The 12,000-nt window shown below is 43.7% G+C and overlaps 1 protein-coding gene across 4 annotated transcripts in view; it reads left to right on the forward strand.

Annotated features, from left to right (window-relative positions):
- The window catches only part of LOC131937341 (transcription factor ETV6), a 38,645-nt gene that overhangs the window by 19,985 nt on the left and 6,660 nt on the right, over positions 1-12,000 (forward strand). For 2 of the 4 annotated variants that reach the window (XM_059294664.1, XM_059294665.1), the window contains exons 4-8: positions 4,003-4,104; positions 8,586-8,663; positions 9,378-9,596; positions 9,912-9,971; positions 10,263-10,364. In XM_059294664.1, coding sequence (XP_059150647.1) covers positions 4,003-4,104; positions 8,586-8,663; positions 9,378-9,596; positions 9,912-9,971; positions 10,263-10,364 — 561 coding nt within the window. Of the gene's footprint in view, positions 1-4,002; positions 4,105-8,440; positions 8,472-8,585; positions 8,664-9,377; positions 9,597-9,911; positions 9,972-10,262; positions 10,365-12,000 lie in introns of those variants that run through there. The other 2 variants (XM_059294667.1, XM_059294668.1) reach the window with 2 other exon arrangements.

Here is a 12,000-nt window from a genome sequence, read left to right on the forward strand (position 1 = left end):
AATTACAATACAGAAACACAACTGATGTGGCACCTCTATTTACATTTACTTATGAGCAAACTGCGTAGTGGTGGGGAAATTTTGACAAGGTCATCACGATGAAGTAGTGGTATCCTTACAGTTTGGGCGATAGTGATTACGATTACAAATTATATGAAACATTTACAAACCTCCATCCCCCATTGACCCCTCTGTAAAAAAATATTGTCATAATACCACTGCTACTTATTTAAATCTATTTCTGTAATATATATTTGCGTAATATATATTTGTGTAATATATATGTATGTTTAGAACAGTCATCTAAAAACTGACGCTATGTTCACTCTGAGTTGGTTATCTCCCCCCTCCCCCACCACACACCTCACCACCACAATTGTGTAGAGCGACATTAATGTCACACCTAGGTATACACTGGGTTGGATAATTGACCTAAAGTGACCGGACAGTGGTGAATGAAGTTGAACCCACCCCCGACTCCCCCCCCCCCCCCCCCCCCCAACCCACCCCGAACTGATCTGTTAAGTACATGTAGTAAAACGCGTAATGATGTACCAAAGTACCATGCCGCCAGAAAATTAGCTTTTTAAACGTAAAACTGTGAATATTGTTTTTGCAATTACCAGTAAAAAGGTGTTTGATCAATACAATGATCTAACCCATACCTATCACTATGTTAAAAAATGATCTTTAAAGAACACAAAGAAACAGTAGTTAATTAAAAATATATGATCTGAATTATAAGACCAATATTTAGTTAAATGTAGGCTGTTATTCTAAATGTTAATCTATAAAGCGAAAAGCGTGGTTTTATACCAGCTCTGATTTTAAAAACTTTCATTATGCTGTACTACTTTAGCATTTATGATGACGATATATTGAATTATGATTATAGACAATAACATTTTGGAAACACGAATAGTGTTAAACGATTTCATTATAATCTAAAGTAATTATTTATTTGTTTTGACATTTATAATTAAATGTGTAGATATATACATATTTATATTAAGAGAGTGATTATTTCCCCTATTTCACTTGTCTTAAATAATTTTCCAGGAATTATTATGTTAGAAATTTTTTTTACAAGAATTACAAAACAGATTGTGTTACGTTCATTGTTTTTGGTTGTAGTGTGTGTATATTTTTGTTTTGCTTAGATTGATACAATTTTTGTTTTGTCGGCCTACATTGTGTGTTTTTTCTTATTTCTTCAGAGTGCTACTTTCAATTTATTTTACATCATAGCGAAGTAATGACATACAGCTAGTAATTATATATATATATATATATATATATATATATATATATATATATATATATATAATACACGTATATAGAACGTGTTAAAAATTCTGCGCCTTTTTTTGCTCTTTTCGCTCCCCCTACAACGAAAACCTGGATACGCCTCTGTGTAGGGGTCATGTAGGACAACTGTAGGGGTCATGTAGGACAACAGTAGGGGTCATGTAGGACACTGCGATTATGCTTGGATATGTGTGTAAAATGTGTATAACGGAGATTGGCAGATTTATGTAGATATGTATGTAGGTGTGGAGATATGAGTGGATGTATGTATGGATGGCGTCCACTAGATTTGACCTTCCTCATAGTTATCTCGCCATGCAGATAGTAAGTTCATTCTAGGAAGTTTAAGTTTCCAAGAAAAATACTTGTCATTACAACATTAGTATCGTGCCACATATCGACTTGTTAGTATCGATAATCTGGGGGGGGGGGGTGTTTCGTTGTTTTTGTTTCGTGTTGTATCAATTAAGATTGCAGTTTTTATTTTTCACGAGCTGACCCGCGACGTAGCAGACGCCTCTATCTAGTTGTTTTATTTTCTACTTATCAGCTATTCATAATTTGTGAATTCAACACCAGTGTTTCTTCCAGACTTTTTTCTCCCGTGGTGCGGTAGACTTTCCTCGGGGGGGGGGGGGCGGACACTGTTAAAAGTATATATTTTCTATATAAATTATATAAATTTCGTTCGGGGGGGGGGGGGGGGGGGAGGGCGGTAAAAAAATTTCGGGGGGGCTTCCCCCCCCCCCCGAAGAGATGCCTGGAAGAAACTCTGTTCAACACTACCGCCCCCCCCCCCTCCCCCCGCCCAGTGAAAGCAGCCGTTTACCGACGACATTGAAAAGACCAAGCAGAAATTGTTACCTCCCCTTCGTTTCAAATCGTTCAGTACTAAATTATCTGCCCCTAATAGCCGTCACTAATTCAACCCGGCTCTGTCTGTTCTGATCGTATGCCCCTAACGCCTGCCGTGAACTCCTGCCCTGAAAGTCTTTCTCTGGCTAGACCTGGTAATGTACTTACACATCAAACATGACCTATACAAGGCCGTCCATTTTGATCGCACGCTGGTCTCCGTGCCGTTACATTCCTGGAACCGTTGACTCAAGGCCGTCCATTTTGATCGCACGCTGGTCGCCGTGCCGTTACATTCCTGGAACCGTTGACTCAAGGCCGTCCATTTTGATCGCACGCTGGTCGCCGTGCCGTTACATTCCTGGAACCGTTGACTCAAGGCCGTCCATTTTGATCGCACGCTGGTCGCCGTGCCGTTACATTCCTGGAACCGTTGACTCAAGGCCGTCCATTTTGATCGCACGCTGGTCGCCGTGCCGTTAGATTCCTGGAACCGTTGACCCGTTTAACAAGAGTGACACGCCCATACACACAGCTACAGACGAAAGAGTTGGGTAGAGTTGTCCGCACTTGCTCTGTCGACACCAGGAAGTGACGTGTTCACGCTGTATGTCAAGGCCGCGAACTTTCTATTTTTAGAAAGGGTCGGCACCCGGTGCGGTCGCCCCACCCGCCGTCCTCCAGCTACGCCTCTGGACTATTGTGTGACAAAATATGTTGGCAATTATTTGGTCTGCAAGCCAGAAGTTGACAAGCTTAAAATAGTTGGGCTTATTTTATATCTACACCATCTTAGTATGGTATATAAATATATAGGCTATGTAATGAAATCGCCAAGGGTAGCTACGCCCTGTCTTGATGACAAATCTGATATTCAGGTGAACATTATCGGGTGTAAACCCCATTACGGTGTATTATCGTATGTAAACCCCATTAGGTCACGGACGGCGATAATATAACGCTAAGCACCTCGCTAAGATTCCGCGCAGCTGGTCTGGAAGTAGATTCGATGTAAGAAACTCCGGTAAGGTAGCCCACCCCCATCTCCGGTCTCCACACTGTCCTAACCCTACCCTCTTTACCTCACCAGTCCTGTGTCTCCACACTGTCCTAACCCTACCCTCTTTACCTCACCAGTCCTGTGTCTCCACACTGTCCTAACCCTACCCTCTTTACCTCCCCAGTCCTGTGTCTCCACACTGTCCTAACCCTACCCTCTCTACCTCACCAGTCCTGTGTCTCCACACTGTCCTAACCCTACCCACTTTACCTCCCCAGTCCTGTGTCTCCACACTGTCCTAACCCTACCCTCTTTACCTCACCAGTCCTGTGTCTCCACACTGTCCTAACCCTACCATCTTTACCTCCCCAGCCCTGTGTCTTCACACTGTCCTAACCCTACCCTCTCTACCTCCCCAGCCCTGTCTCCACACTGTCCTAACCCTACCCTCTTTACCTCACCAGTCCTGTGTCTCCACACTGTCCTAACCCTACCCTCTCTACCTCCCCATCTCCGGTCTCCACACTGTCCTAACCCTACCCTCTTTACCTCACCAGTCCTGTGTCTCCACACTGCCCTAACCCTACCCTCTTTACCTCACCAGTCCTGTGTCTCCACACTGTCCTAACCCTACCCTCTTTACCTCCCCAGCCCTGTGTCTCCACACTGTCCTAACCCTACCCTCTTTACCTCACCAGTCCTGTGTCTCCACACTGCCCTAACCCTACCCTCTTTACCTCACCAGTCCTGTGTCTCCACACTGCCCTAACCCTACCCTCTTTACCTCACCAGTCCTGTGTCTCCACACTGTCCTAACCCTACCATCTTTACCTCCCCAGGCAAGGCGCTGTGTCTACTGAGGAGAAAAGACTTCATGGAGAGGGCGCCACAAGCGGGGGACGTTTTGTTCAACGCCTTTCAGCGCCACCTGCAGGACGAGAGTAAGTCACGCTTTTAGTTTTAGTTTAGTCCAGTGTTGTAAGGTTACACCTAGCCACCAGTGTTTCTTCCAGACTTTTTTCTCCGGGGGGGGCACTTAAAATTTTCGGGGGGGGGGGGGGGGGGGCGGTAAACTTTCTTGGGGGGGGGGGGAGGACACTGTTAAAAGTATATATTTTCTATATAAATTGTATAAATTTCATTTCGTTCGGGGGGGGCGGCAAAAAATTTTCGGGGGGGGGGGGGCCGAAGAGATGCCTGGAAGAAACTCTGCTAGCCACTGGATGTGGCACCCAGCTGTTATATGGATGTGGTATACAGCTGTTATATGGATGTGGTAAACAGCTATTATATGGATGTGGTATACAGCTGTTATATGGATGTGGCACCCAGCTGTTATATGGATGTGGCACCCAGCTGTTATATGGATGTGGCACCCAGCTGTTATATGGATGTGGCACCCAGCTGTTATATGGATGTGGCACACAGCTGTTATATGGATGTGGCACCCAGCTGTTATATGGATGTGGTATACAGCTGTTATATGGATGTGGTATACAGCTGTTATATGGATGTGGCACCCAGCTGTTATATGGATGTGGCACCCAGCTGTTATATGGATGTGGCACACAGCTGTTATATGGATGTGGCATACACCTGTTATATGGATGTGGCACCCAGCTGTTATGGATGTGGCACCCAGCTGTTATGGATGTGGCACCCAGCTGTTATATGGATGTGGCACACAGCTGTTATATGGATGTGGCACACAGCTGTTATATGGATGTGGCATACAGCTGTTATATGGATGTGGCACCCAACTGTTATATGGATGTGGCACACAGCTGTTATATGGATGTGGCACACAGCTGTTATATGGATGTGGCACACAGCTGTTATATGGATGTGGCACACAGCTGTTATATGGATGTGGCATACAGCTGTTATATGGATGTGGCACCCAACTGTTATATGGATGTGGCACACAGCTGTTATATGGATGTGGCATACACCTGTTATATGGATGTGGCACCCAGCTGTTATATGGATGTGGCACCCAGCTGTTATATGGATGTGGTATACAGCTGTTATATGGATGTGGTATACAGCTGTTATATGGATGTGGCACCCAGCTGTTATATGGATGTGGCACCCAGCTGTTATATGGATGTGGCACCCAGCTGTTATATGGATGTGGTATACAGCTGTTATATGGATGTGGTATACAGCTGTTATATGGATGTGGCACCCAGCTGTTATATGGATGTGGCACCCAGCTGTTATATGGATGTGGCACCCAGCTGTTATATGGATGTGGTATACAGCTGTTATATGGATGTGGCACCCAGCTGTTATATGGATGTGGCACCCAGCTGTTATATGGATGTGGCACCCAGCTGTTATATGGATGTGGCACCCAGCTGTTATATGGATGTGGCACACAGCTGTTATATGGATGTGGCACACAGCGGTTATATGGATGTGGCATACAGCTGTTATATGGATGTGGTATACAGCTGTTATATGGATGTGGCACCCAGCTGTTATATGGATGTGGCACACAGCTGTTATATGGATGTGGCACACAGCTGTTATATGGATGTGGCATACAGCTGTTATATGGATGTGGTATACAGCTGTTATATGGATGTGGCACCCAGCTGTTATATGGATGTGGTATACAGCTGTTATATGGATGTGGTATACAGCTGTTATATGGATGTGGCACCCAGCTGTTATATGGATGTGGTATACAGCTGTTATATGGATGTGGTATACAGCTGTTATATGGATGTGGCACCCAGCTGTTATATGGATGTGGCACACAGCTGTTATATGGATGTGGCACACAGCTGTTATATGGATGTGGCATACAGCTGTTATATGGATGTGGCACACAGCTGTTATATGGATGTGGCACACAGCTGTTATATGGATGTGGCATACAGCTGTTATATGGATGTGGCACCCAGCTGTTATATGGATGTGGCACCCAGCTGTTATATGGATGTGGCATACACCTGTTATATGGATGTGGCACCCAGCTGTTATATGGATGTGGCACCCAACTGTTATATGGATGTGGCACACAGCTGTTATATGGATGTGGCATACAGCTGTTATATGGATGTGGCACCCAGCTGTTATATGGATGTGGCATCCAGCTGTTATATGGATGTGGCATCCAGCTGTTATATGGATGTGGCATACAGCTGTTATATGGATGTGGCACCCAGCTGTTATATGGATGTGGCACCCAGCTGTTATATGGATGTGGCACCCAGCTGTTATATGGATGTGGCACCCAGCTGTTATATGGATGTGGCATCCAGCTGTCAGCCATCATCTTACATGTACTGTGGTTGCTGTGGCTGGCCAATGAATTCCTTCACCCGTGGCGTAGATCCGCCCCTGACACTTCTCTTTTTATTCGCACGATACGCTCCACTCACCCCCACTCCCCAACCCCACCCCATCCTTAGCTCACTATTACCCTATTACCACCACCTCCCTTCTTACCCCACCCCACCCCCGCCTCTTTACCCACCTAACAAAGCAGTTTTTATTTCACGTAAACACGTGAATATTCATTAATTAGATTCTAATTACGTCGGGCAAAACTCGCAGCTCCGCTTAAAGCCGTGCTAGTTGTGACGTCAGTTCCGTCTTGTGTCACCCGTTATTCGGTCATCCAAACACCTGACAGGGGGGGGGAGGTGTCCCGTATGTGACGTCACGCTGTACTGTGTCGCTCATCATTCGGTCATACAAACACCAGTAGTGTGTCCTCTCTACGGTCCTGTAGTGTGTCCTCTCTACGGTCCTGTAGTGTGTCCTCTCTATGGTCCTGTAGTGTGTCCTCTCTATGGTCCTGTAGTGTGTCCTCTCTATGGTCCTGTAGTGTGTCCTCTCTATGGTCTTGTGGTGTGTCCTCTCTACGGTCCTGTAGTGTGTCCTCTCTACGGTCCTGTAGTGTGTCCTCTCGTCTGATCAGGATCTTCCCTGAAGGCGTTAGCTGCGACACCTGTCTGCACGCACTGACCACGTTACGTCAGACTCTTTTATGCCAGATCAATCATAACCGTCTAAAAATGGACAGGGTGGGCTAATATGCAGGACGGCAGGGAAAGATTTCAACTTTTGAACTGATCTAATAATAAACAACTCCCCCATTGTTTGGCATACTCAATGTTCTAGGATTGTATTAATAATAAGGAAGTACTGGATTTAACCCCTGACCTCTCGCACCTTACCCGGAAGTATAGATTATCGAAGCTTGAGATTATCGCGTTACCTGTTGGTGTTTTTTTTTAAGATTTAGGAAATGTATCAATAGAAAAAGGCGATAATGACAAACGCCTGTTTATATATATATATATATATATATATATATATATATATATATATATATATATATATATATATATATATATATATATATATAAAATCTAAAACTGTTCAGTTACATCAGCCCACTAGACACAACCCACTGGCCATCCACTCCCCACTGGCCATACAAAACCCACTGGCCATCCACTCCCCACTGGCCATACACAACCCACTGGACGTACACAGCCCACTGCCGCAAACAAAAAGGGCACAACCATCTAATATATTCCTGTTAACATTCCTCCATTGGCTGTCATTTCGCCACATTAAAGCTGTACTTTCTTTACATAAAGCTGTACCAGGCTCTATTTATTTGCTTAGTATGAGCACGTTTAAGCCACGTCATGTTTTCAAGGTGGTGGAAAGGGGTAGGGAGAATCCGGATTTATTACGCGAAAATTTGCTAGTTCCGCGTGGCCAGATTTTTAACCACTATCAGGTGTTTAGATTTTACTTATGGTTGTACGCCTATTTGGCTGGCAGCCATTTTCTTGCATTAGATTTGAAGCGATAATGTTTGCTGTACATCTCGGCTATAGCACTTCAGGTCAGACGTTGTTTTTTTACTTTACCTTTGATGGCCAGTGGTAACCGCGTGACTTAGGTTCTTAAATGTTGGCCAAATGTGGTCTCGTTCAGTTTAGCTTCTTAAATGTTGGCCAAATGTGGCCTCGTACAGTTTAGCTTCTTAAATGTTGGCCAAATGTAGCTTCGTGTAGTTTAGCTTCTTAAATGTTGGCCAAATGTGGCCTCGTACAGTTTAGCTTCTTAAATGTTGGCCAAATGTGGCCTCGTGTAGTTTAGCTTCTTAAATGTTGGCCAAATGTAGCTTCGTGTAGTTTAGCTTCTTATATGTTGGCCAAATGTAGCTTCGTGTAGTTTAGCTTCTTAAATGTTGGCCAAATGTGGCCTCGTGCTTTAGCTCATAGTTTTGATGTCTTTTGAACATGATTACTAACAATAATGGAACACAGTAATAGTAAGTTATACTGATTGTTTTAGACAAAAATAACCATACTTAACTCATTGCTTAACCTTAATCCTCATTAGCTCATAGACTAAGCTATAAACCAGATAATCCTTATCCACTCAGCAGGTTCCGTCTGCAGTCAGCGCTTTCCAGTTCTCAGCTCTCCCGTGCTTATGACGTCACCTCCCCCAAATAGCTCAGGTAGGCATTGTTTCAAATAGCTCAGGTAGGCATGATTTCAAATGGCTCAGGTAGGCATGATTGCAAAGGCTCAGGTAGGCATTATTTCAAATAGCTCAGGTAGGCATTGTTTAAAATAGCTTAAGTAGGCATTGTTTCAAATGGCTCAGGTAGGCATTGTTTCAAATAGCTCAGGTAGGCATTGTTTCAAATAGCTCAGGTAGGCATTATTTCAAATGGCTCAGGTAGGCATTATTTCAAGTAGCTCTGGTAGGCATTGTTTCAAATAGCTCAGGTAGGCATTATTTCAAATAGCTCAGGTAGGCATTATTTACCCCTGCATCAAGCCTTGATAAGTTAACCTCCCTCCTGCTACTGACAAATCACGGATGTATGACCACGTATCAGTAATTAGCCTTACCAGTCAGGACAGAACCCAACCTAGGGTAGTACTTAACTAAAGCCTGACAGGACAGAACCCAACCTAGGGTAGTATTTAACTAAAGCCTGACAGGACAGAACCCAACCTAGGGTAGTACTTAACTAAAGCCTGACAGGACAGAACCCAACCTAGGGTAGTATTTAACTAAAGCCTGACAGGACAGAACCCAACCTAGGGTAGTACTTAACTAAAGCCTGACAGAACCCAACCTAGGGTAGTACTTAACTAAAGCCTGACAGGACAGAACCCAACCTAGGGTAGTACTTAACTAAAGCCTGACCTCTCCCTCACAGATGGCCTACACCAGACCTTCAGGCCACAGTTCATCACTATCCTACCTCAGCCACCTAGCCACATGACCGGCCATGAGGTAGTGGCCAGCAGAACAAGCCCGGTGGGCCCCACCAGTGCCAGCCCAGTGGGCCCCACCAGTGGCAACCCAGTGGGCCCCAACAGAAGCAACACCACTGTGCCAAGGGAGCAAACCCTACCTTTGGCCCAGACCATACCTGGTAAGCTTCCCTGAATTTTTAGGTTGACTTGTTCTTGTTGGATTTTTTTACGTGTTACTGATTTTTTAAAGTTGATTTTGATTTTTTATTATTGATATATTGTTAACCTGCTATTGAGTTTTTAAACGTATTTTTGAATTTGTTTCCATTTTGCCAAAAAAATTTTAGTTAATTTGATATTGATTTTTTTGTGCCCAATTGTTACTGAATTTTGTTTCGCCATTATTACTTGTTATTGACGTTTATGGTCAGATTGTTATTAATTTTGTTTTTCACTATCACCACCTATACTTGACACTTTCATTCTCTATACAGCTGGAATCTTAAGCCCTGAGCCTTCAGAAAAAGCTTCAGACAGCGACTCGGGACTAAATGGTGAGTTCTGGTTGTTAAAGAGGCCACAAAAAATAATTTTGTTGCTTAGTGGCTACACAATTGTAGGACTCAACTAAGGCGTAGTTTTGTTTTCATCTCATTTGTTTACCTCTAGTTTAACCCTATGTGTTTACCTCTAGTTTAACCTGATGTGTTTAGCTTTAGTTTAACCTGATGTGTTTACCCCTAGTATAACCTGATGTGTTTAACCCTAGTTTAACCCCATGTGTTTACCTCTAGTTTAACCTGATGTGTTTACCCCTAGTTTAACCTGATGTGTTTACCCCCCAGACAACAGACCATCACCTAACGTCAGTGAGAACGATGTTGACTGTGAAGTCTCAAGCTGTGGGGGCCCCAGGTTTGAGCCGGGGAGCCCAGGGGAAGATGGGGGTAAGTAGCCCCTCATCATGCCCTCATCTACACTCATATGTTGACTGAATGTCTTCTGTCTGCCATATGTTCACTGAATGTCTTACATCTGCCATATGTTCACTGAATGTCTTCTGTCTGCCATATGTTCACTGAATGTCTTACGTCTGCCATATGTTCACTGAATGTCTTCTGTCTGCCATATGTTGACTGAATGTCTTCTGTCTGCCATATGTTGACTGAATGTCTTCTGTCTGCCATATGTTCACTAAATGTCTTCTGTCAGCCATATGTTGACTGAATGTCTTACGTCTGCCATATGTTGACTGAATGTCTTCTGTCTGCCATATGTTGACTGAATGTCTTCTGTCTGCCATATGTTGACTGAATGTTTTCTGTCTGCCATATGTTGACTGAATGTCTTATGTCTGCCATATGTTGACTGAATGTATTCTGTCTGCCATATGTTCACTAAATGTCTTCTGTCAGCCATATGTTGACTGAATGTCTTACGTCTGCCATATGTTGACTGAATGTCTTCTGTCTGCCATATGTTCACTAAATGTCTTCTGTCAGCCATATGTTGACTGAATGTCTTACGTCTGCCATATGTTGACTGAATGTCTTCTGTCTGCCATATGTTCACTGAATGTCTTCTGTCTGCCATATGTTGACTGAATGTCTTACGTCTGCCATATGTTGACTGAATGTCTTCTGTCTGCCATATGTTGACTGAATGTCTTCTGTCTGCCATATGTTGACTGAATGTCTTCTGTCTGCCATATGTTGACTGAATGTCTTCTGTCTGCCATATGTTCACTGAATGTCTTCTGTCTGCCATATGTTGACTGAATGTCTTCTGTCTGCCATATGTTCACTGAATGTCTTCTGTCTGCCATATGTTGACTGAATGTCTTCTGTCTGCCATATGTTGACTGAATGTCTTCTGTCTGCCATATGTTCACTGAATGTCTTCTGTCTGCCATATGTTGACTGAATGTCTTCTGTCTGCCATATGTTGACTGAATGTCTTCTGTCTGCCATATGTTGACTGAATGTCTTCTGTCTGCCATATGTTGACTGAATGTCTTCTGTCTGCCATATGTTGACTGAATGTCTTCTGTCTGCCATATGTTGACTGAATGTCTTCTGTCTGCCATATGTTGACTGAATGTCTTCTGTCTGCCATATGTTGACTGAATGTCTTCTGTCTGCCATATGTTGACTGAATGTCTTCTGTCTGCCATATGTTGACTGAATGTCTTCTGTCTGCCATATGTTGACTGAATGTCTTCTGTCTGCCATTTGTTGACTGAATGTCTTCTGTCTGCCATATGTTGACTGAATGTCTTCTCTCTGCCATATGTTGACTGAATGTCTTACATCTGCCATATGTTGACTGAATGTATTCTGTCTGCCATATGTTGACTGAATGTCTTCTGTCTGCCATATGTTGACTGAATGTCTTCTGTCTGCCATATGTTGACTGAATGTCTTCTGTCTGCCATTTGTTGACTGAATGTCTTCTGTCTGCCATATGTTGACTGAATGTCTTCTGTCTGCCATATGTTGACTGAATGTCTTCTGTCTGCCATATGTTGACTGAATGTCTTCTGTCTGCCATTTGTTGACTGAATGTCTTCTGTCTGCCATATGT

This window comes from Physella acuta, unplaced genomic scaffold, assembly GCF_028476545.2.
Source record: "Physella acuta isolate Inbredline_101_S28 unplaced genomic scaffold, ASM2847654v3 ptg000208l, whole genome shotgun sequence".
NCBI classification, from domain to species: Eukaryota; Metazoa; Mollusca; class Gastropoda; family Physidae; genus Physella; species Physella acuta.